Below are 27,498 nucleotides of genomic sequence, written 5' to 3' on the forward strand. Positions count from 1 at the left end.
CTCTAAACCCGGAACAGGGGCTGGTCTCTTGTTTTTCGCGGGAAGTTCTTCTGCTCTGCTTCTGCACAGTGGACGTACAGCCGAATGTCGATAAGAGCACTGCAGACACTTTCTGATTAAGACATGGACGACAAGGCAAAGAACGGCACATCCCAGCTCAACGGGTAACGTGTTTTATATATTGCTTTACTGTTAAATTCATAATCAGCACATGCTAGGGCGGAGATGTGACATGATTTTAGATTTGTGTTCCTGAGAAATGTGTTAGAGTACTGAGAAGTGCATAAGTTTGGTTTCAGAACTGAACGTTGTGTGAAAACAACAACGGTGTGTTGGCAGTTTTTCAGAAGATATATGTTTATGTTTATGGCACATTAGCACAAAAACGCTATTTTGGCTTGCTGACAAATATGCCTACTGAAAAATAGTTGCACATGAAGATGGATCTTATGATCACTGCCCTCTTGTGGCCATGTGTGGCGTCTTCAGCCCTGGAAGCTGGCTGTGATTTCACCAAGTACAACATGGGCTCGTTCTTCGTACGTTGCTTATTACATCCGAGATCAAATGAAACATCCAAGATGATATCATCGTGCGAATCATGATCTGGCTAACTCGGTTCTTCGAACACACTTGCCGGATATGATTAGTATCGCTGGATTGAGTTATCTGAGATAATTGCGCGTTCATGTGCTGGTTGAAAAGGGGATATGTATGTATCGATAGTAGAAATATTGATCAGCAACGCTGCTATTGGCTGCTCAGAGTGGCCAAAGAGCGCTCAGTTTTTCTCCTCAGCAGAGCAAGAACTAATAGTCGAAGTTTATTCGGAATTTTAATGTTTAATCAAAACGCCAGGGAACACCTCAAAGTCTGCTAAAGCCAGGAGAGAGGGCTGGCAAAAAGTAGCAGACAATTTAAATCCGTTAGAAGTGGCCATGTTAGATGTTTTTATCACTTATTAGCCTATATTTTTGTATTTTAATAATTGCATAATTACTTTGTTCATTGTAATGTCAGAGTCACCACACTAGAACATGGGAACAAATAAAAGTGAAGTACAAAAATATTCTACATAATGGTAATTTTTAGTTATATTATATAGTTATATTATATATATTATTATATTATACAGTCTCTTTTATAAAAGGCACTGTTAAATAAATGGTGTTCTGTTTATAAAAGCAACCAAGAAAAAGGCTGAGGAAAAAAAAAGAAAAGATCTTAGTAGCCTACACTGTAAAATAATTTTTGCTGCATTAAATTAAGCCGTATAGTCACTTCAACTGTTAAATCAAGTAATGATGAATTGCTTTGACTTGTGAAAGTGAAAACTGATAAACTTATGTTAATGTAAAAATATTTTGCCATTAGTTATTGAACACGTTTCCCGAGTGTAGTTCATTGTAATGACATTGTGTTTTCCTCTTTTGTGCACTTTTACATAATACACCAACACTTGTATCTGTTCCCAAGAAAGTGGTGGCTGAAATATGTGCAGTAAGTGGACATTTTCTAACTTTCCAAAGGAAAGAAAGTATAAGACTTTGTAATGTCCATTTGTTTCCATTGCACTGGACAGTGAATAAACCCTCTCAGATAACTGTCATATGGAGGAACTAGCCTACCTGCAAGTGCATAAATAACTTTACTTAATTTATACTTGTATGCTTTATGGCAGCAATATAAGTTGCAGGATTCCACATCTACAGAAAGGCCTACAGAAGAGTCTGCACACACAGAGGACACATAGGCCTACAGGTGGGCAGTGTATAGCCAACTTTTCCTTTTTATTTGTTGCATGAGGCATGTGTCTAATATCTCTTGTTGCAGGCACTTGACCACTGGCTTTTCTTTACAAAGAACAATTGAAATAAAACTCAAGGAACTAAGCATATTTGTCTTTTATTAAACATTTAATGAAAAGTGTTTTTTTGGCAATGTTGTGTAATATGGCACATGCAACAATGTCACAGGCCCTGTCAGGTGTGCAACCCTCAGACTTTTCAGACACTGAAATCTTCCCTTTAGTTAGCCAAAGTTCATTTCATTGTGTGCCCTTGTCCTGGCTAGAGCTGCTTTGTAACTGGTTTGGGTCAGGGAATGGGGTCACAATCACCTATGAAAAGATGCAGTTCTGTTAGGATCAGCATAAGTGTGTGTAATACAGTGAGCTTGATATTTAATTGTGGAACTTTTCTTACCACTTTCAAATAATGTGCATAAATGTGAATCTTTTGTGAAAATTCTTAAGTCATGCACAGATCCTGGCCATTTTGCTTTCACATTTGTGATGGAAGATTTTAGTCAACTGCCTTTTTTTATTTGATATAATATTATTAATCTGGAATATTAAGAATCCCAATAGTAACTGGGCTGCACATTTACATTGTGAACCCCCTTTCTGTTCACATAGTCCCCTTCATTGAGGCCTTGATGGCAGTCTATGGTCTAGCCTATAGTATAGTCTATGGTACCAGTCACGTTAGTGAAGCCTGAGTGACATATACTGTAATCGGCATGGTCATGATTGCATGATCTTCATAAAAAATTATGAAAACTGCTTTAAAAAAAACTGCTTTACAACATTGGGTCTTCAGTGGCTTGGAAATGCCACAAAAAAACCAAAAAACTGTTTTTTAAACCTAAAAGCGCCAGGTAAACTCCGAATGACACGACAGACAGCACTTTCCATCAAGTTCTCCGCATCTCCAATATAAAGGAAAGAGCCACTAATAATCTTAGGGCAATGCAAACAGTTTGTGCTGTAGTTAAAGCCCGACTCCGACAAGTCGAAAATAAATGTGCGTTTCCAACAAATTAATAACGTAAACGACAATCTCACGAGTCACGAGAAAAAATATATATCTCAGAAAGTGCACTATCGCGCTGCGCTGGACTTCCCGTATCAGCTCCGCTTATGAGCCGCAGTCTAATCCTGTTAACATGAAATAAGCTGCTCCCGAGCAGGTTTAAGCTTGCGCACCTGTTGCTATGACAGCAAGTCCAGGATGAGCGTCGAAGAACCAAACAATCCAAGATCATGCCAAATCGTCAACAATCAAATCCAGCTAACTGAGTTGGCGACGTACGAAGAACGGGCCCCATGTTCCTTGATCAACAACAGCTCTGTTGATCCTGGAAAAACATGGCAATCAACTAATCAGGTTATGTCAAGTTTAGGCTTACAGCAGGGTTAATTAGCTGCATCATTTCCCTCTGATTTTAGGGATAAGTTATGGGAAGGATTAGGGGTATGGATAGGGTTAGGACTGTTTTCGGAAAGGAATGTCCAGGATAAACAAAATATGTTGATCCGGGAACATATCTGGCAAAATCACTGCGACCGTAAGTGAGGCTCACTAATCAAATCAGATTAGATTTAAAAGGAAAATCTAAAACCCATTGTATTTTCATCTAGCCTATATCGTGTAAATGGTTTTCAGATAACTGCACATTTTATAACTGTTTAATGACTACCTCAGCATTGTCTCACTGCACTACCCATTAGCTTCAGATCATCAACCCTCAGTATTCCACCATTAGACTCTCTCTCTTACACACACACACACACACACACACACACACACACACACACACACACACACACACACACACACACACACACACACACACACACACACCTGCTCTGACAGCTGCTCAAAAAAGAGAGAATCACCAGAGACATTAGGAAAAAGAGTGAGTCAAGTCAGATGGGTCCATTACATCTTCACACATAAATCCCCTTGCCTTTCTAAGACAGTCAAGGTGTAATATCACTTTTAACTAAAACGGAAAGCCCTGGAGGAAAACCATCTGATGATCATGTCTGTCAGTCCTTATCACACAATAGAGTAGACAGTCATTGCAGGGCGTCAGGGGTGCCAGTGTTAAGATCAAGTAAAGATGTAGTACTCTGCTGAGGCAATAGGAATCTTCTATACTGGAGATGCAGATATGAATGTACACAACCATTCAAAAGGCAACTGAGATGCATGCACGCACACATATGCTGAAAACTATTTATACATTTCTGAAAACAGAAATTGTACACAATCCATTTGATAAGTAGCCTATTATAGTTGATTTTTGAACTGACATGAGGGCACGAATATTGGCCAATGCTGATAATCTCAAAACAGCAGAATATTGCCAATACATCTGTCTGCCAATGTGCCTGGCACTTAAATGTTCATGACAATGTAAATAATTATATAATTTGGCTAATATTAAGGGTAATAGTATTATATAAATCCTGCCCTCAATATTTTCACATTCTTAAAATATTGGTGAAAATAATCATATTTGTGTTCACCAGTGTTAAGTTACTCTAAAAATTTTTATGAATTGCTAGTTACTAATTACCTCTTCAACAGTGTAATTAGATTACTGTACTAATTACTCTCTCTAAAAAGTATTTCATTACTTATTACTTTCTAAATCCCATATCAGCCTCAACCAGCTGAATAATACAAGGATAGGCATGCAACTGTTCTAATTCTTTCAAATAAATACTATAAAATTGCATGAAATATCCTTAAACTGACCAAACAATTTAAAGGGTTACATAATAAACATACTTTTTAACATCAGACAAAACATTTTGATGTTAAACCCACTATTGTTTTATATATAATTGTTCTAGTTTATACCAGTGGTTCCATTGCTCCGCACATTTTGTATGTCTTCCCTAATTTAACACGCCTGATTCAGATCATCAGCTCATTAGGAGAGACTCCATGAACTGAACTGAGTGTGTCAGATAAGAGAGACAGACAAAATGTGCAGAGCAGCGGCTCACAAGGACTGGAGTTGAGAACCACTGGTTTATACCAATCTGATCTCATGACGTTTCATACTTATTTTACAAGGTGGCTAGCCTAATTCGTACGAATTTGTATGTATTGAATAGCCACCTCATAAAATGCGTACGAATTGCTGTGAGATCGGATTGGTCTATACACAGTATTTAGCCCAATTACATCAGAAATAACTGTAATTAAATTACAGAAAAATTAAGAATAATCCCTTAGTTAATTAAATTACAGTAACTAATTACTTAGTACAAGTACTTAGTAATAGTTACACCCAACACTGGTGTTTACACATATTGTCATGTACTATATTTCCCTAAATGTAATGATTTGTCTGGTTTTTTTTGTGCTCTTGTGGCTACAGGTGTTTATTTTTTTCTTAATTTCATTCATTCTTTCAATCCATCAGAACACACAGTGAAGGTCTGACAAAGAAGAGGCAGGACTACCTGGAGTGGCCAGAGTATTTCATGGCTGTTGCCTTCTTATCAGCACAGAGGAGCAAAGACCCCAGTTCTCAGGTACCCAGAGATCGATTGCATGCAGTCGAACTAATTTGAAGTGTGGGTTGATTTGGTGACCACTCATCAATCTGAAATGTGGTTAAATAGTATTCAAAATGAAATTAAATAGGGCTGCGCGATATTGGAAAAACTAACATTGCAATATTTAGTTTTTCTGCGCTACTAAAACAATTTGAAAACATTTCATGACTTGAATAACTCTATTTGGAAAGAATTAATCATTATAGAATGATTGTGGGGATTTTGTAGGGAGTGTAGGGACAAGTTTTGAATGTATGAATAATGAATCTTTTTTAAAGCTACAAGAGTGATTTTCTCTGTCTTTTGTTGTTTGATTAATTAGTAGTTATGAACATCGAATATTCTAAGCTTCGGAGAGAGGGGGCTGAACATATTCTTCTCTCTAATAAAGGCAGTATTCTCTGTCTGTCTGTCCGTTTGCATTTTGATTATTTCGAGAACCGATCGACTTCACAAGGGAGTGCAGTGTCGCATTTGGTGCAATATAGATAGACACGTGAGACGTGACACGTTCAGAATTAATAAACTTTTAATAAACTACAGAACAACGCGAGCGGGAAGCGGCGCGCCTCACACGGGCAGGACTTATATGCTCTGAGAACGGACACTGCACTAGTGATATTAAACACATCTTCCCCATGAACAACACAAAGTAAATACACTCGCACGTAACACACACACAGGTCTGTTAACTTAAGCAATACTTTTAATAAGGTAGTCTAATATTTTTCTGACTAACAAATTACTGTCACAGTAAAGGATAGATTTAAATAAAGAAAAATGAAATTTAAATAAAGAAAAACTAAATTTAAATAAAGAAAAAATGTAATTTAAATAAAGAAAAAAAAAAAAGGAATTTTAAATGAAGAAAAACGAAATTAAGTTAAATTAAAAACAAGATTAATTTAGACTGATAATAACGGGTAAAAAGCTTAATACATTTTGTTTCTATTATTCTATTTTCCACAATGTCAAAGCAACGCAGCTTAACCCAAAACACAAGCTACGGCATGCACTTCTGTCCACACACACTCCGCTGTTCTGCGCTCTAGCCAGAGAATACTCCCATTGCAGGAAGACTTTAGTAGGCCAAGAAGAAGCAAATATATGAATTAAGTGTAATGAGGTTGGGTTCCTTCAACTGTCCATCCTATTAAAAATGGCCAGGCTATATAAGATAACTGTAAAAGAGTATTGTATTTCGTCAGATTTTATAGTGTTGAACATATTCAAGCGCGAATAAGAACCGTTTCGAGGGGGATGCCAGGTGTGCAAAAACAAAAAAACAAATATTTGAATGTCAAATTTTCAAATCGAATACCAACCCACCGAACGAATATTCGAATATTCGGGTCCAGCCCTCTACAAATCATGCAATTAGATAACATCATGTTTCATGTATTAATCTTAGGCAGAAGCAATGAGCTCATTGAAGTAGTTATTACAAGTTTTGATCATAATAATTGATTGATTCATTCAGAGTTTGCGTCATCTGAAGTTCTCTTGGGATTTCACACTTTTCACAGGCGTTGGGGCATCTGGAATTCTTCGTAATACGCCGAATCCAAACTGGAGCTGGTGTAGTCTCTAGTTACCTCGGGCATCCCGAGATAAAACATTAATGACATAACATTAACAATAATGATGTGCACGGCAGCAGGTATATTAGGATGCTGTCACCATGCGTTCTGTTAATTCAGCTCACGACGTGACTTGTCGATCTTCTATTGGTCACATGTCTTCAAGTGATAGGAATTTGCAAGTAAACGAAGCTAAATTTGCATGAACTTGCTTTTCCTGTCTCCCTTATTCACATGCGTATGAATGAAAGTCAATGAAATGAAAAGTTTAGTATCACCACTCCTTAAAACTGATTTAATTTCAGGTTGGTGCCTGTATCGTGAATCAAGAGAACAAGATAGTGGGTATTGGCTACAATGGTATGCCCAACGGTTGTGACGATGACCTTCTGCCCTGGTCGCGCAGTGCTGATGACAGACTGGACACCAAATACCCCTATGGTGAGTTCTGAATTTGATCCCTGTGGCCTGTTTCAGTTGCTACCCAGGTAAGTTTGAGATTTGTTTGAGCAAATTCTATTTTTCGGGCTCAAGAATATGGATTGGTTCTTAGCGGGTTTCATCACCATGCTAACTTATGCTACATGGCTAACCTGCTCTGGATCAGGTTTTATTCAGGGTTAGAGCAGACCAAAACTGGACCAATTCACTGTGAGTAAAGTGACATGTATCTGATGCAATAAAGCCACTCTCCCTGTATCTCTCGCTCCAAATGAAAGCAGTTCAGAGTGAAAGAATTTTAGAGACAAAATTGCTCATATTTTGCTGCTAATTAACCTATTTATTATATTTCTATTATATGAATTGTAATTATGTATAATTCATATCATGTAATTATAATAATTTACAGTTAATATTACATTTTGCTTTTAAACATTAGTATTCTTTTGAGCTCTTTGTAAAATTATATAAATTATAAGTTTGTTTGATTCAGATATTTCCTTTCAGCTGCCTTCTCCAACTTTCGCCGCAGCAGTGGTGTTTATTCCTACCTTGCAAATGCATTTAAATTAATTATATTTTGCATAACAATCTCTTAATCTTCAACAGAGAAGTGAATTGTGCCGACTCTCTCAAAAGAAGTGAATCAAACTGACGCTCTCCATGCTCCGTGTGATTGGCTGTTTTGCCACACGTGTCACACTTTCAGGTGCATGCGCTTCAGAGTTAATCGTAAATCTTCGTTTAAACCTGAGTTGGCAGAACGTTTATACAGAGCGTTGTGAGCCTGTTGAACCTGATCTAAACCAGGTTGGATTTATATGTACTTGTCAACTCTAAACCTACTCTGAGTTCAACTAGCTTCATGCAACAGGCCTCTGGAGTCTGGGCTGTTGAACTGCAAGAATCAGTTACCCATAATTATCAGTCTGTCTGCCTCTGTTTGACATCGACAGGTCAGCACACAACACCCACATTACCACCAGTTTGAGGCTCTGTTAATGCAGCGTAAGGTGTCTGTAAACACTGTGTGGTGATGTGTATGCTCTTTTGAGCACATGGTGGCAGTCATGCATTACTTTTCACCTGCATGGGGCTGATGGGAGAGATAACGGTGGAGCTGCTGAGTGAGGGAATGGGCAAGGTCACTTTGTGGCAGCTATTTGTGTGAGAAATGGAAATGAGTTGGAGCTGGCGATCCTAAAGTCGGCACATGCCAACCTGAGACTTTGAATGGGTTGTACTGCCAAAGGGAAGGTGTGAAAACTTGGGAGAGGATTTATCAGTCTGGCACTCGACTTTTTTTTTTTTTTGGTGTTTTAGTAAAGCCAATTGAGTTGGACTCCACAAAGTGACCCAAAATGTTAAATTGAATTATTTATTTATTTATTTTTATTTTTTTCTTTGTTTAAACAACAATCAACAACAAACATATTCACATATCATCACAGCATACATACAATTATAATTATAAAATCTGACACCAGCATCAGTTTGTCCGCTATAATTTATGAAAGGACGTCACATGACAGTGAACTTAAACCTGGAGCCTCTTAAATTAAGTCTTATTTTTTTGTAAAACATCTCTGGCCCACTGTTTAAATGAAGGGGGAAAGGACTGTTTCTTTCCAATTAATTAAAATTAAGCGCCTTGCCAACAAAGAAGTAAAAGCTATACAGTCCAATTCACTTTTTGAGTGTGTTTTTTTTCCACACACAGTGCCAAAGATGGTGGTTAAAGGATTTGCACAAACATTTTTACTAAATATTCTAGAATAAGATACAAAAATCTGCATCCATTGCTTACATCTTGAACAGGTGGGATCAACTGAGGAATACATCTTTGCCAGCTTGGCCTTAGATGAAGTCTATGTACCACTTTGAATTGAATAAGGCTGTGTCTAGCACAGACAGAAGAGCCATGGATCCTATATTCAGCCTCATCCCATTCCTCGTCCGTCAGGCAGATATTAAGGTCCAGGTGCCAGGAATCTCTTTGTGTGTTAACAGAAGTGGATAATAATGATGCAAGTTTTATACAAGCTAGAGATGTTGCCTCTTTGCTCTGGGTCTTCAGGAAAAAGCTGATCAATAGGGTTTCGATCTTGAAGGGAATGAAAATAAATAAAATTCTTACGTGTGAAATCACGTACCTGTAGATATCTGAAAAAGTGGGCTTTAGGTATTTTAGAGATTCTAATTGCGCAAAAGACAAGAAGCAACCATCAGCAAAAAGATCTTTAAATGTTAAGATACCTTTTTCTTGCCATAGCAAAAATGCCTGGTCATTTAGAGGCTGAGTGAATCTATGATTTCTAGCAACTGGGGCACAGATTGAATTGAACCCCTCCGCCATCCGAAATATTTGCGAATTTGGGCCCAAATCTGGACGGAGTTCCATACCGTAGGGTCCAACGAGTGAGAGTCTAGACCCAGTGGTAAGGGTGAGAATAGGAGGGCTGAAAGTGAGAAGGGAAGGCAAGCTGAGGATTCTCTCTGGACCCAGTCTGGTGAGTAGTTTATGTAATGTGAACCTTGCCAGTAAGTCAGAGCTCTTAGGTTACAAGCCCAATAATACAATTGAAAATTTGGGAGAGCCACCCCCGTCTGTTCTTTAGGGTTTTGCACAGACACAGACGTATTCTGGGGGGTTTCTTGTTCCAAAGATAAGAGGAGATTATCTTGTTTAAATGAGCAAAAAAAAAAATCTTAATGTATAGTTTAGGAACAAGGAACAAGTATAAAAACTTAGGGACTGTATTCATTTTCATTACATTGATCCTGAAATTAAAATTTTAAAAAGAAATTTGGTTTGGTTCCACAGATCATGGAGTTTGGAAAGCTTTGTTTTTTTGTTTTCATGTGATAAATGTTGTTTAATCCATGATATAACTTTTCTGAAGTCTGGTATGACAGATAAACTAATTGCAATCACATTGCATACAATGATTTTGTCTTTGTTCTCATTGGGACGGGTGGGGCCAACAACTGTTTCTTTAAAAAACCTTCTTCATTCTGTTTTCATTCTTCGTTAAGGCTACTTGTCAGTCAACCTGATTATGTTTGCACTGGTATTTCTCTATTAAGTGTTTCAGTTTGCTGAATATTTATTTAATAATTTGCTTATAATTTATATTTATGTTTTACATTTGAAAAATATTTTCGTTAAGTTTCGTTATTTTAAGATAAGGCTGATATGTGTATTATAGGTTATGTATTTTGTTTGCGTTCTAATCTCAGAAAAGTTAATGAGATATTTGCTGGTGTTGCTGCGGCAAGTTTTATGCGTGCGCTTGAGCGCTTAATTATATTTGAATTGCTCATTATTGTGGCTTAGTATTTCTCCCCTAACTAATCGACTAATGGCTAAAATCAACGACTTGCAGCCGACTTGGAAAATCTTTAGTTGGGGCAGCTCTAGTCTTAAGGACCATAGTTTAGAGTCTCATTGATTTGGAGTGTAATCAATCATATTAAGTAGAATTTTTATATTACAATGTTTACAGGTGCAGAAGTGATGGCTGAAATATAAGGGCTAAAGGATACCACATATCGGGCATTTCTTTAATACTGTATTATTAGCAAGTGAGGCAGGAAAAAACTTAAAGCACCACTAGAGGACATTTTGAATAAGTTGTTTAAGTAGAATAATTGTATTTGTTTCATAAAATAGTCCAGAGCAGGATTTTTCTGAAAAAAAAAAAAAAACATTGTAAATGATGTTTAGACAAAATCCTCAGGCTTTGCTGTAGTAGTGGTTGGCTAGATGTTCAGAGTGGTTTTTAGTTCTGATTTAGGATGTTGCTTATAGTTCTGTTGGTTAAGTAAAACAAGTCCGTGTCCAAATGGAGTGCTACAGTGTCACAGCATTACAACATTTGGTTTGGAGCAAAAATGTATGCAAATCTGGGGGGAATACTACAAAACTGTACTGAAGCGTGAAACTGAAAATGACATAATTTAATCAAAATCAATCTACAGTATATATAACTTTTAACTTTAGCCATTTGTATAATTTTAAGTGTAAAACAATATTTACATTTTTGCTAAATTTTCATTTAAGTTGAGGGTTTAAGTTGAGGGTTATTCACAGTGTTTATGAGGGTGGATGAGGACTGCTTGACATTTTAATACATCATACATCAAGTATGAGCAATAGTAAAAATGATTTAACGAACTGTCTGTACAGTATTGTGCCACTAGAGGTTGCTGAAATACCAAATATAAGACTTATTGGCCTAATGTGATTTTTATTTTAAATTTTTTTGCCCTGAGAATATAATGACACTTTCACCTCGTTCTCTAATAGGATACAGTGTTTATATGCTGCAACCACAGAGAAAAATGTTAGTTGATGCTATGCTTTATTTTGCTGCAGTCCATATAGCAATATCTTCCATGCTACCTTTTAAATAAATGACAGTCCAGTCAGATTAACACTAAACATGCATCAAATGTTTGATAGATTTAATAGCTCAGCCCCTCCCATGTTCACTCATTTGATCGTACTCCGTCATGAGCTTTATCATGCACACTCTCTCTGCTTTATGTGTGTGCCTGCTTCCAGTTAAAACACACAATGTATCTGTGTGAATTACTGATGTCTCTCTTCCATCATAACTACATGCCCTCTCTCTCTCTCTCTGCCTTGTGCTGAAGCTCTGCCAAAATAAACGTGTGTCAGGCCGGTGTTTCGTGGTGCAGTGGTAATGTGCCACCGCTGATGGGCCAATTCATTCTCCGTAATTAAGGCGAGCAGAGTGAGTGATTAGACAGGGCTTTTTCTGGGTGATGTTGTGGAGAGCTGACATCTGTTCAGACTCATGCTCAAATCTTTTTCCTTTATAACAGTGAACTGGTGACTGGAGCCTTTTTCTGGTGGCGTGGTACAATGTTGACAAGCTAAGAAAGCTCAATCCATGTTGTGAAGCAGAATTGTTAATCATAGCTATGATTCATCATTCTGTGCTGCATGTATGCGCCTTTGTGACCTCTGAACGCTTCTAACAGGTCTTTCATGTCTTGTTGCAGTGTGTCACGCAGAGCTGAACGCCATCATGAATAAGAACTCGGCAGATGTCAAGGGTTGCACTATGTATGTAGCGCTCTTCCCCTGCAACGAGTGCGCCAAACTCATTATTCAAGCAGGTGAGAGTGTATCTGAGCATTTGTTTCTAACTGCATGTCTAGGTTTTTCAAACAACACTTTTATTTCCACTGTTCAGGAATTCTAGTAGCACACTGAACAAATCTGAATAAATCTCAGGCAAATTTTTTGACTTCGTTTTTAATACACTGCATGTTTTGCTAACTATTTCTCATATTTCAGTCGCTGATCTGAACTTACAAATGCGCTTCCAGAGTTTTCATTTACGCTTCTGAAGTTTTCGTTTACGCTCCCAGAGTTTTCGTTCGCCGTTCTGACACATTTCTCTCGTGGGGGCGGGGCTAGTAGCAGTGTGTTCTCATTGGTTACTAAGTTTTTGATTGACAGCTTCGTGACCTGGAAGTGAAGACGTCAGTGGTGTGTTTGTGTGGATGTGAGCGTCTGTAATCGCAGCTTTCTGTTTCATTTTAGTCATATTAAGTTATGTTTGTTTTTTAATTTTATCTGTATTTACCTGCTGCTACTACTTAGTTGGCAGAAGCTTTTAGGAGCACAAGAGATCTATTCAGTCTATTCAGGTGTAATTGCACATTAAAGTACTGTATATAATACTTAAAATATTGTAGTGTCCGATGTTTTCGGAGAATATTTGTTTATTCCTGATGATTCTTTTGCATGTTAGGCTTTGATTAGGTTCAGCTGTTACAATTTAAAGAGAATACTAGCAAACGTGTGTGATATATTCAGCCGTCAAGAAAGTCTTCTCATGATATACATTACTATACAAAATTCACAATTACAAATACAGAATACATTTTAAAAATTCATATACATTTTAAATGTTGCAATGATTCTTTGAGCAGTTCCTGTTGCAGTACAAGTAACAAAGCAGTGACTGGACACAAGCAGTGCAAGGATAGTCCACCCAAAACATGAGCATTCTCTCATCATTTACTCTCCTTCATGCCATCCCAGATGTATATGACTTTCTTCTTGACATAAACATAGACAAAGATTTTTAAGGAAATAATCCATCTCTGTGAGTCCATAATACAAGTGGATTGTAACCCATGTACGTAAGACAGTTGGTCGGAAGTGATTTTTAATAGTTAAAACAGTCATATTATTAGTATTTTTCTTATCTAGCCTATTGTTTTACTTCAGAAGGCATTGACTCATCCACTGAGGTCGCATGGATTACCGTCACGCTCACTGTGTGTGGTTTTTAAAGCGTCTTTAGGACTCGCAGAGATGGATTACTTTCCTTAAAATCTTAATTCGTGTTTATCTGTAGAAAGAAAGTAAAATGCATCTGGGACAGCATGAGGGTGAGTAAAATAAGAGAGAATTGTATTTTTGGTTGAACTTTTGAACATTCATATGCTGTTGGTATGCTAATCCAAGATCAGCATAGATTAATAAGAATAAAGTGAAACCTCTTGTGTACTTGTGAACTGTTTGTTTTAATCTAGAGGAAATTGAAATATTTGCTAGTTTATATTAAAATAAATCAGGTGTCTGAAGATCAAGATCCCAGTCATTCAAAGGTGATGTGTCTGAACAAAGTAAGATTATTGTCTGATAGGGACAGTGGATCTCTGGTACTATCACTCCATCCTCTGTGTCAGCATCAGAATTTTGTTTATGGAAAAGTTGGAAAATGAGAGCGGAAATGTATTATAATCTAACAATACAAACTGCTTTGAACTCCCACATACAGTAACAAGTTGCATACTTAAAATATTATATATATATATATATATATATATATATATATATATATATATATATACATATATACATATATACATATACATTTAAGGGATTTTACAGTACTAAATATTTACCTCGGAGTCAAGCAGCATTTATCATCTGTAATACTGTTGTGTAACCAGTAGATGGCTGTATTGCCCTATATATAAACATAATGGCTGTGTATTCCTTAGTTGCTGGATGTTTTCAGTCATAATTACTTGCATGTATTAAGTTTTTAATTTGGACATATATTTAGTATTAAAGATTAAACATTTTTCTCAGAAATGTTCATTTGAAGTGCACTTTTTTTCATTATTATTAGTCAAATATGGACACAGAAAAAGCATTTTGTTACTCATACTAGATACATATAATAGCTTTATCAGTCATCTTTATCACACAAAAGTAATCAGAATAAATATTGCAACCAGGGCGATACTTCAAAATAATTGAGTGTTTACATATTACGAACAGAGACGTGGTCTGTGGTCAAGTCGTGTCTCCCCTCTTTCAAAAACTCTGCATCGCAAATTAATCAGCAATTGAGAAATTCATGTTTAAATAGCTTTATTGGCATGGTAAAAAAGGCTTTACATTGCCAAAGTTGAATCAGGCAGTGACTGACAGCGCTCTGGTCCTATGGCATCGGTCATTGACTGATACAGTACAGATACTGTACAGTACTCTAGCCCAATGTTGTTTGGGGTGGCTGTGGGGAAATATGATCTAATCGAAGCAAATATGATCTAATCGAAGACTGTAACCGAATGTAGATAAACAAGTCATGTAATGATTGGGCTAACAGTTAAATCAAGACAACACAGCTGTATAATGTTATGGGCTCTCACTGAGCTCTAAAATGCCTCTCCACCTGAAAAAAAGCCAGTACTGTATTATAAATGGTATTAGTATAGTATTAAAAAAAAAAAAAAAAAAATCAGACTTACCACGAGTAGGCTAACGTTATCCAGTATCCTCCTGATATAGCAACGATGACTAATGATAAATATCATTCGTCTGTACTATTCCTTCTATAAGAAATCATCTCAACAATATAGTGTAGCAGCAAATAAATACAGATATAAACTTAATATCACTAAAATGAAATAGAAAGCTGCGATTACAGACGCTCACATCCACACATAAACACACCGCTGACGTCTTCACTTCCAGGTCACGAAGCTGTCAATCAAAAACTCAGTAACCAATGAGAACACACTGCTACTAGCCCCGCCCCCACGAGAGAAATGTGTCAGAACGGCGAACGAAAACTCAGGGAGCGTAAACGAAAACTTCAGAAGCGTAAATGAAAACTCTGGAAGCGCATTTGTAAGTTCAGATCAGTGACTGAAATATGAGAAATAGTTAGCAAAACATGCAGTGTATTAAAAACGAAGTCAAAGAATTTGCCTGCGATTTATTCTTTTTCAGTTTCAGAGATAATTTATTTAGTTTCAATTTATATTTTCATTAGTTTCTTGAAAAGCTACGTTCATTATTATTGGCTCAAGAATAACTCCATATGATGTGCTGAGTCTTATTCACACTGAAAAAAATAAGGCCTATCTGTTCCATTAAAAATACACAGATAGGAAGGCCACAGGTAAATTACATTTATTATAAAGGGTTTATGTCAAGATTAAAACAATCTTTAAAATTAAGTTCCCTTAAATTAAAGATTATTTTTAAAGCCTAATAAATGTTGAAAATTGATAGCTTTTAATTATACTGTAATGCTGAATGTCTATAATTAATGTGTGTGTGTGTGTTCATAAAAATATGCTATTACAACAAATATTTAAAATATACTGTCTTTAAGTTGTTTGTACATTCATTTCGAGCGTAACTGTGAAACTATTACAATATAAAAATATTAAAAACTCCAATGTTTTTAAATGCGATTCTTGATCAATTACTGAAAAAATGTGTGATTATTATTATTTTTTTAATTGATTGACAGCACTAAAATATACACTGCCGTTCAAAAGTTTGGGATCTGTAAGATTTTTAATGTTTTTAAAAGAAGTCCCTTAAGGCTGCATTTATTTGATTAAAAATACAAAAAAAAACAGTAATATAGTGAAATATTACAATTTAAAACAACTCTTTTCTATAAATCAATACTTTTATTCAGCAAGGATGCATTAAATTGATCAGAAGGGACAGTAAAGACATTTATAATATTACAAAAGATTCTATTTCAAATAAATGTAATAGAACTTTATATTCATTTAAAGAATCCTGAGAAGATTGTCTGTTTTCAACATTGATAAAAATAACGAATGTTTTTTGAACATCAAATTAACATTACAATTAGAATGATTTCTGAAGGATCATGTGACACTGAAGACTGGGGTAATGATGCTGAAAATTCAGCTTTGCATCACAGGAATAAATTACATTTTAAAATATATTCAAATAGAAAACAGCTATTTTAATTTGTTGTAATATTTAACAATATTACTGTTTTTTTTTTTTTTTATAAATGCAGCCTTGTTGAGCATAAGAGACGTCTTTTGAAAACATTACAAATTTTACCGATCCAAAACTTCTTGCACGGCAGTGTATATATAAATATAATAATATATATATACACACATATATTATATAAACACCAACTTTTATGTTGCATGCGATTAATCGATTTGACCGCACTATTTTTATTTATTTATTTCAGTCTGGCCGATGTCAATTCAAAAAGTCCCTTTTACCACATATTTAAAAGCACTAAGTTATATGCCACTGGAAAATGCACCATGCTGTAAATTTCAATATGTAGGGAACAAATATGAACAGTCCTATTGTCACTTTGGCACCAGAGATGTTTTAAAAAAAGAAAAAAGTAAATTCAGTAGTAGCACCAAAACTGCTTCAGTGAGAAATCATTTGAATAACTTGTTTACCCTCTTTAGGGTTTTCTTTAAGTTAACTAAATGCAATCTCTACTGAGCTCTTAAACAGTTTTGTCAAACTTTGTTTTAGCAACAAGAATGACTGTAATTATGCTTGAAAAGAACTCTTTATTATGCTTTATGTACTTTCCACTTCAAACACATTTAATATTTATTTTTTCTGAGGTAGACACAAGATGAACCGCTCAAACAGTGAGCTTTTTTTTTTTTTTAAAGTGGCAACCTTGTCAATGCTGATGTGGCTGCAGATGAAATGACAGTGGAGACAGGTGGAAACTGAGGTTCTCTATGGTCATCCTGCCATACTGAGAAACCTGCAGTGGGCGTCACTTTGAGCAGCCAGCTTCTTTGTGAGCCTTCTTGGCTGCTTAGATACAGCCTACATAGTGACAGGTTGTCTTCCTCTTATTTTTCCTTCTCCAAACCCTGCTCTGTTGTTATTTTCAATCTCTTCTTATCTGTTGAACTCTCTTAACACCCTCTTCCTCATTCTCTCTCCTCCCCTCCAAGTCTTTTTGTCCTGATCTTCTCTCTCTCTCTCTCTCTCTCTCTCTTTCCTGATTCCCCTCCATGTACACTTGTGGCAAAGCCTACTGAAGCTGTGTGCTGAAGATAGCATGACACACGCTCCGATGCCGTCTGATCTTCAGGATGCTTGGCCTTGCCCCGGCCCATCTCTCAGTGGGGTGTCAGCTTCCTCTCAATGCACTGGCATCATTAAGGAACACACACAGCACTTTCTTTCCCTTTCGTCTCCACACGCTCTATAGGATGCAACAAAACGCTGCTAAAAATGATCGTCCGACCTCATTAAAAACGCCCTCTGATGATGCCAATCAGATGGAGCTGAACCAAGCGGATGTTTAATGTTTGAATGCTGAGTTTAAAAGAATCGAGTCGGGGTGTCGTCGCTGCTGGTTAATTTTGAAGGTGTTCTGGCCATGTTTGTTTACTAGAAGTTGTAAAGCCTCACGATATGAAGAAACACAAAAGCCTCTGCATGTAAAAAACATGAGGATAAAGGGAATATTAGTAGACTTGGAATACGAATCCACCCTGATTCTCTTATAAAGGCATCCGGGCTGTATCTTGTTTCTATGTACGTGGTAAACCTTTTGATATTGCTGGTGTGTGCTTCTTTAACAGAAAACTAACATAATTTAATTACAACCAGAGGGATTTATTAAAAGGAATATTTTCCTTTATTTTGGTGCCAATGGTATGCATTTTTGTGCCCGGTGACAAAGCTTTCGTTTGACTTCCCACACAAAGTTTGTTTTCTTGGTCAAATGACTATGATTACATGTGCACCAATAATGTGATTATTTCTAATAATCAGTGAGTGAAAAAGAGTGAGTGAGGTTTTAATCGCAGTAATATGTTTAAATGACACGAGCAGATCTATTCACTCCAGTTTACACAGAATCATTCATCTGTCATATCACAGTATCAACTTGAAGAAGCAGCAGTTGAGGCCAGAAGAGAAGAGAGCTAAGAGCTAATGGAGAAGCTATTTATTGCTGGACAAAGGTAACCCCTTTTGGGGTTGGCTCAACCAATAAGAATTTCTGAGCGGGAGTTTCCTCTGTGGGGAGGATTTATGACGCTATCTCAAGTGTGGTTAGACATCTGCCTTACCTTTTTTCTGTTCATTAATGCTCAGATAGGTATAACAAACCCACACTGCATTCTAAGAGAAGGTGATGTACATCAAAGTGTGAGTCATTAAATGAGGATTGATTAGATAGGAGACATGATACAGGTAAGGTTACATTGACCGTTGGTTGGTTGTATAATAAAATACATACCATAGTATATACATAATAGTACACAAGACAGTAAATCATTCACACAGTTTCTGGGATGCATGTTCATTTAGATCAGTTTGTCTATGATTAATGCAGCAAAGTCTGTATTAAAGATTGTTTCTGTCTTCCCATTGTCTCTCTCTTGAGCATGTGGCCACATTCTTTTAACACCAATAAAACCAACTTATCTGATCGTGGTCATGGTAACTTGGACCACCTTGCCCTGTTTGGGGGGATGGGACCACAGATCCCAGAGTGAAGTTTAAAGATTTTTTTGGTACATATACCAAATAATTGTGTCTGATTTGTCTCAGTCGTTACAATGCGAATATGCTTACTACAATTATGAGCTTAATCGCATTAGTTTGATCGAAGTATTGCATTTACATGAGGTAAAGTTTAATCGCAATATTGCCAAAATCCTATTATAATCGCATTATGAGGTGGCATGTAAACGCACTCATTGAGAAATGAGATCTTTCACTGTACTTTCTCCCCCTTTTTTCTCGATCTATAATTTTGTCCACGACAAATGTGAAATTGAAGACCCTAGATATTACACTTCCCCCCTTCTGTATCTAATTCTGTAGCTATTCCTCCAGTGAGAAAGTGTTACAGCTCATTTCAAATGCAGTTCAAACGTGTCCATCTCTCAATCTTACTGTATGAAATGACACCAATCATTTTCACTTCCTCTGGCTTCCATGTTGATGTCCCCCCTGCACTTTAGCTTCTCGGTGCCAGCGACAGGGTTTCTGAAGCGCGGCTTTAGAGCCTATCCTCTCTCTGAGGAATTAAAGTGTTCAGCTCCCAAGCAACTGCCATCTTGTCACTTGCTGTGACTGTTTTTTGGAGGGACTGAGGGACTGTCCTGTCACCTCATCTCCGGAGAGCCTTCTGGAAACGTGGCATCTCTAGAGTTCTGCTCCACCTTCTATCAGAAGCTTCCCTTCTGTTGGACAGCTTGTCGTCTTGGAAGTGTTTTATGCAGCTTCGATACTTATCCTCATGTTCTTTTCATGGAAAGGCATGTTTACATGGAAGCACTCGTGCAATTTCTTCGGCCTTTTCCTTTAGGTATCACGTCAGGTTTTAGTTGGAACACTTTAAATGGTTTGAGGGCTTTTTTTGGACCTTGAGTGCTTGCTTTTTATTTTAAATAGCCAGATGAGAAGTCCTTTTCCCTCCCCCCTATGCACCATGAAATGTCACCAACAAAAGATGGCATGGTTTTAAGATAGCATAGCCAGGCTGTTCCATGGTAATTTCATCTGTTGCCTCTTAAATTGTTCAAATAATTCCATGGAGAAGCCCCATGCTTGTAGTGACAGCCTTTAATGAAAGGTGGAATTCACTCTGCAAGTCATTTTGCCTTCGATCAGAGCACTTTTCTCCTCCTGTGCAGATAAAAGTACTTGACGCTGTGTATTTTGGGGTGGTGTGCGTGTGTCTCTCTCCGATATATTCACCTGCAGTTGCAACAACCATTGGCTATGTTGGTTTACTCTTTTTCACCTCTGAAAGCGTTAAGGGCAAGAGGGAGTCTAAGTGGTTTTACCAGATTCCTCGTGTTTCTCTGTAAAGCTTGGCTAACAGGGCCTTTTATAGACTCTCCTCATGTGGGCCGCTTGTGAGTAGTCAGCAGGATGCGTGGGGGTGCTGCCAAATGCCCCACGTTTTTTAGACGCCAGCAGGGCAGATTTCGTTTCAATTGGGATTGGTTGATTATTGGCTTGAGCCTGCAGCGACAAGTTATCGACTTCTCCCCTAGCACAAGCTCTTGTTCTTTCCTAACAGGCTATTTTGGGTCCCTGTTCTCTTTGGGCCTGTTTGTTTGAATTTCTCCTTCTGTTTTTTTTTGTGTGTGTGTGTGCATTTGTCTGACCCACACTATTCTTCTGCTGTCTCTGCCTTACAGGTATAAAGGATGTGATCTATTTGTCAGACAAATACCATGACACTCCAGAAATGACTGCCTCCAGACGTCTGCTTAACTTGGCGGGCATCACATACAAGTAAGTCTCTCGAGTCTGACCTTAGTAAGGGGTTGGTGTGTGGCTTGGAAATTAAGAGGGTTCATTTGCATTCCTGTCGGATCTGACTGGCCCGAACGATTGTACAATCAAGGCTGTAACGGAGCCTGACCCTCAGATGTGTGGGTGTATGTGTGACCTAAAGCATCAAAAAGCTTCTGTGAGCCTTCGAAAAAAGACATGCTTGGGGAAAAATGAGTAAGCACTGTGCACAAGTCTGGATTTGTCTCATACTCCATAGGAAGCCAAATCATATCACCTTCATGACCACCTCAAAAGTGCAATAAACAGCCTCAATTGACTAATCATATCAATGAAGTTTTATAAATTACTAATTATATATATTTATATTTTACTGTTGTTTTATACACACACCTCTACACAAACATTTGTTTGTGCAGTGGACATGAATGATACCTCAAGTCTTGTGGCTTGCTTAGAGAACTGTGTACTGTTACTTTAAGAGACTAGCCTGGTGGATGATTAAAATAAAATCATGTATTGTATTGTATTGTAATGTTGTATTTTTCATACCTGGCAAACAAAGAAATGAGTAGTATTATTAAAAAAATATGATTTACAATCATGTATATCTACATGAGATGGAGACTGCAGTAATATCAGTGGCCTAGAAAAGCTGTTTTATTCAAGATGGAGCTGAGCTGGTTTCCCCTCATGCATGTTGGCATCAGTGACTGTTACTACTACTACTTCCAATAATAATGATAATATATAAAAACTTATAATCTGTAATTAAGGTGTTTTACAAAACATAAATGACATTAACAAACAAACAAAGTTTAGAATATAAACATATACAGTCAGACTGAACAGACAAACATGACAAAGAAGTTTGAGTCGACAGTTCAAAGATCATCAACAACGTCACCTTAAAATTAAGTGTGTGTGTGTGTGATCCATCAGACAGTCCGAATAGAATGAGTGTACCACGCCGAAGGTGTCAGCTTAAAGTTCAAGAATACAGGGATTAAAATAGCAAAATGTAAATGCAAACATTTAAAACCTTTAGTTTAAACGCATAATGTGAGCGAAGAAGCCCTTCACTTTTTTATTTTTTAATGAGATACAGGGTTAACTGACAACTTAACTGAACTCTCTGTGGGGTTTGCAGTCCTAACAAAGTCCTCTATGTTAGAGAGAGCCAGCAGGAACTACAGCAAGAGCGGACTGGACGGAAATCTCATCTTCCCAGTTGTATGTACACACTATATATAGATGCACGGTAAATAAACTCTGAAGCCTTTCATCAGAGTCAGATCAAATAGAACTGGGGGGACATGAGCCTGAGGAGACAAAAGGAGTAGATCCGCCTGAAGATGAAAATCAGGAAATCCTTGAAGATACTTTCATGCTTCTTGCCTGTCTTTGAGGGTAGCAAGGTTAATTCCCCTGCTGCCGCTTTTTGAAGGTTGTTCTCCAATACTTCCAGCATTACTATGGATCTCTGCATTTCCATTTCTTCAGCCCTTTGATTGCAGAGCCATAGGCTATTTAATAAAGATATTAAAATCTATTCCACACCCATCACAATTTCAAAAAAAATTTGACCCAATGTCCATATAGTCTGTGTCCATCTGTGCCAAGTATTTGGACATTTAAGCCTCTCATAAATGTAGGCATGGTATAGCATTTATATAACAAAATATCAAACCAAGTGATATTTATTTCAAGGAAATAGAACTAAAAAACTTTTCAAGCAAAACATTTCACAAAAAAGTTAGTTAGATTTCATATTATAAAATAAACATTAATGCAGTACTGTGCAAAAGTCTTAACCACATAGTGTGAAAGTACAGTAGGAAATATCAGTTTACATTTCCAAACATTCATTTTGTCATTAATTGTAATAATCCAGTGAGATTTTTGTATGCACAAGGAGTCTGACAAAAGCCGGTGCTCCACACGGAGATCTGATCTCACCATCATAGAGTCCATCTGGGATTACATGAAGAAACAGAAAAAACAGAGAGGCTAAATCCAGAAGAACTGCGGGAACGTCTTCAAGATGCTTGAAGAAACCTACCTGCAAAGCTACCTGAAAAACTATGTGCAAGTGTACCTGGACAAAGGCTGTTTAAAACGTAAAGGGTGGTCACAACAAATATTGATTTGATTTAGTTAATAGAAGTTATTTGATAGATAAAATATATTTATGACATTATTTTTGAAAGCATCCTCACTTTACAGCATTTTAACAGTGCCTTAAATTTTACACATACCAGCTTTGGAAGTAGGTTTCTTCAAACGTCTTGGAGATGTTGCCACAGTTCTTCTGGATTTAGTCTGACTCAGTTACAGTGAGGAAAATAAGTATTTGAACACCCTGCTATTTTGCAAGTTCTCCCACTTAGAAATCATGGAGGGGTCTGAAATTGTCATCGTAGGTGCATGTCCACTGTGAGAGTAGAAAAAATCCAGAAATCACAATGTATGATTTTTTAACTATTTATTTGTATGATACAGCTGCAAATAAGTATTTGAACACCTGAGAAAATCAATGTTAATATTTGGTACAGTAGCCTTTGTTTGCAATTACAGAGGTCAAACGTTTCCTGTAGTTTTTCACCAGGTTTGCACACACTGCAGGAGGGATTTTGGCCCACTCTTCCACATAGATCTTCTCTAGATCAGTCAGGTTTCTGGGCTGTCGCTGAGAAACACGGAGTTTGAGCTCCCTCCAAAGATTCTCTATTGGGTTTAGGTCTGGAGACTGGCTAGGCCACGCCAGAACCTTGATATGCTTCTTACAGAGCCACTCCTTGGTTATCCTGGCTGTGTGCTTCGGGTCATTGTCATGTTGGAAGACCCAGCCTCGACCCATCTTCAATGCTCTAACTGAGGGAAGGAGGTTGTTCCCCAAAATCTCGCAATACATGGCCCCGGTCATCCTCTCCTTAATACAGTGCAGTCGCCCTGTCCCATGTGCAGAAAAACACCCCCAAAGCATGATGCTACCACCCCCATGCTTCACAGTAGGGATGGTGTTCTTGGGATGGTACTCATCATTCTTCTTCCTTCAAACACGTTTAGTGGAATTATGACCAAAAAGTTCTATTTTGGTCTCATCTGACCACATGACTTTCTCCCATGACTCCTCTGGATCATCCAAATGGTCATTGGCAAACTTAAGACGGGCCTTGACGTGCTGGTTTAAGCAGGGGAACCTTCCGTGTCATGCATGATTTCAAACCATGACGTCTTAGTGTATTACCAACAGTAACCTTGGAAACGGTGGTCCCAGCTCTTTTCAGGTCATTGACCAGCTCCTCCCGTGTAGTTCTGGGCTGATTTCTCACCTTTCTTAGGATCATTGAGACCCCACGAGATGAGATCTTGCATGGAGCCCCAGTCCGAGGGAGATTGACAGTCATGTTTAGCTTCTTCCATTTTCTAATGATTGCTCCAACAGTGGACCTTTTTTCACCAAGCTGCTTGGCAATTTCCCCGTAGCCCTTTCCAGCCTTGTGGAGGTGTACAATTTTGTCTCTAGTGTCTTTGGACAGCTCTTTGGTCTTGGCCATGTTAGTAGTTGGATTCTTACTGATTGTATGGGGTGGACAGGTGTCTTTATGCAGCTAACGACCTCAAACAGGTGCATCTAATTTAGGATAATAAATGGAGTGGAGGTGTACATTTTAAAGGCAGACTAACAGGTCTTTGAGGGTCAGAATTCTAGCTGAAAGACAGGTGTTCAAATACTTATTTGCAGCTGTATCATACAAATAAATAGTTAAAAAATCATATATTGTGATTTCTGGATTTTTTTTTTTTAGATTATGTCTCTCACAGTGGACATGCACCTACGATGACAATTTCAGACCCCTCCATGATTTCCAAGTGGGAGAACTTGCAAAATAGCAGGGTGTTCAAATACTTTTTTCCTCACTGTATTTCTATTTCATGTAATCCCAGATGGACTCGATTATGGTGAGATCAGATCTCCGTGTGGAGCACCAGCTGTTGACATTCCTTGTGCATACAAAAATGTCATTGGATTATTACAATTAATGACAAAATTAATGTTTGGAAATGTAAACTGATATTTCCTACTGTACTGACACACTACAGCAAAATATACAAATAACTGCCTTAAAACCATTTTTTGGGGTGAAAATACTAACGTGCCTAAGACTTTTGCATTGTATGTATGGATGGATTGGATGTATGTATGGTATCTATCTATGTACACTGCCGTTCACAAGTTTGGGGTCGTTAAGATTTTTCATGTTTTTAAAAGAGCCTCTTCTGCTCACTAAAGCTGCATTTATTTGATTAAAAATACAGTAAAAATTGTGAAATATTATTATAATGTAAATCAGCTGTTTTCTATGTGAATATATAGTAAAGTGTAATTTATTCCTGTGATCAAAGCTGAATTTTCAGCATCATTACCCCAGTCTTCAGAGTCACATGATCCTTCAGAAATCATTCTAATATTATGATTTGATGCTCAAGAAACATTTATGATTATTATTATCAATGTTGAAAACAGATTTCTGTGGAAAACGTCACACATTTTATTTTTCATGGATTCTTTGATGAATAGAAAGTTCAAAAGAACAGCATTTATTTGAAATAGAATCTTTTGTAACATTATAAATTGTCTTTACTGTCACTTTTGATCAATTTAATGCGTCCTTGATGAATAAAAGTAATTTCTTTAACTTTCCAAAAATGTTAAAATTCTTACTGACCCCAAACTTTTGAAATCTATCTGTCTGTCTGTTTGTTATGTTTACATATAATGTTTCCTTATGCACATTTTCGACCTGCGGAAAAAGGAATTAAATGCGCTACTTGCATGTCCGATAAAAGTTTACATCTGACTTTGACTCAGACAATGAACTGCAGTAGTAGATCATATGTTTTCAGCTTTTTATTTATTCATTTTAAGTGCCAGATGATGAGAAATGAAGGATTGAAACCCCACCATTGCTGTGCAGAGTTCTGCATTTTGAATTCTGAATAAGATGATGAATCAATTTGCTCAGGCATCAACTGATGCCGGCTTTGCATTAAGGAACATGGGAGAGCGAGAGTCCAAGCTTTGTGAATGTTCGTGGACAAAGTCTTTAATAATTTTTCTGTCAATGGAGATTCTATTTGTATGGATTGGCTTCTGTTGTTATAGAGGTTCAATGATGAGGAATAGATTTTTGCCACATCCAGCTCATCTCACACTGAGAGGGAGGGGTTCATAAAAGAATGAAGAGTAAAAAGAGTGGGATAGAAGGTGAATTGAGAACAAGAAAAATAAAAGGAACGGAAAAGCAAGGTTTGTGGTGAAGATGGAAGAAAAGGCTGAAAGTGGGGGGGAAAGGAGTTTACCACCTGCTGGTTTGGTTCTTCTTGGCAGGGTATTTTCTCGTGAGATGTTGAGGTGCTTGGTCCTGGTGGGATTGCCTTTTGGAGGGGATGCTGCTTGTGTTCTTTCTCACAAGGACTAGTGTGTAATTGGTTTCCTCAACTCCAGCATGCTGAGGTGAATTATAGGTGTGACAACTTGGACAATGAGGACAAGAAGTGAATTCTCTTTGTCAATTTTATAAAGGTGTTTTAAAACATCTCTGATTTGACAAGAGTGACAAACTACTTGTTTTATTTGGACATGCTTCAGTAATATATTTATATATTTTTTCTGTTCTTATTTCTGTCCTACAGGCAATTCAAGCCAAAGCAAGGAAAGATTGTCATTGATTTTAATTCAATCAGCCACCCCGGATTGAACACTTCCAGTGGTTTTGGGGGAGTACAGTCATCATAAGCTAAGGAACTTGGAGCGTGACATTAAGTATTCATAAAACAGACACATTGTTTACCTTGTTTATGTACTGGTGAAGGTCTTTATGGGTTTGAGAGTGATTAGTAAATAGATATAGTTCATTGTCGTGCAATTTTGTTTTAAATCGTCGTTTCTTCAAATCTTGAAACTTGCTGAAATTGACAGTAGTTAAAGTTTTGAAATGTGTTTCTTTTATGTATATGCTCTAATGAATAACATTTAATATTTTTTTATCAATTTATAAAATAGCGGCCGGTAAGTGACCTTGGCTGATGTGCCTATTTTAAATTGATTCTTTTAGAGTTCTTTTAGAGTACAGTTGGGTTGATAATGAGGAAATTAAAATCAAACTGGATGCCAACATTAACCAAATCAAATTATTTACCTTTGTCTTCTAATCTTTTTGATCTTAAAAGATTTTGATGTTCATTTCACTCACATTTCATTTCAAAAACTGTAAATTACCCTTTCCTTCAATAAACCTCTGATGACTGTTTTGCTCATATTCATAAGCTTTTGTAAGAACCCCAGCAGATAAACCTCATATTTTGTCAAACCGCAATCCGTATTGTTTTGTGCATGTTGTGTCTGCAGGTTAGAGCCCACAACAAAAGACTTGCATTTTAGAGCGATGTATTTGCAACTGTTAGGTATCGTTATACCAGGATCACACTCTCAAAATAAAAACTGAATAAAATTA

General features: G+C 37.1%; 1 protein-coding gene across 2 annotated transcripts; it reads left to right on the forward strand.

Moving 5' to 3' along the window:
• The first annotated feature begins 14 nt into the window (after positions 1 to 14).
• dctd (dCMP deaminase) lies at positions 15 to 27,498 on the forward strand. Of its 2 annotated transcripts, XM_084105726.1 has the most exons (6): positions 15 to 164; positions 5,224 to 5,335; positions 7,245 to 7,380; positions 12,412 to 12,528; positions 20,881 to 20,977; positions 26,678 to 27,498. In XM_084105726.1, the coding sequence occupies exons 1-6, from the start codon at positions 124 to 126 to the stop codon at positions 26,778 to 26,780; spliced, it is 606 nt and encodes a 201-aa protein (XP_083961852.1). In that variant the 5' UTR covers positions 15 to 123; the 3' UTR covers positions 26,781 to 27,498. The 2 variants fall into 2 exon arrangements, with proteins under 2 accessions (XP_083961852.1, XP_083961853.1); XM_084105727.1 differs by lacking the exon at positions 12,412 to 12,528.

Source organism: Abramis brama, assembly GCF_963993115.1.
Source record: "Abramis brama genome assembly, chromosome: 2".
Lineage (NCBI taxonomy): Eukaryota > Metazoa > Chordata > Actinopteri > Cypriniformes > Leuciscidae > Abramis > Abramis brama.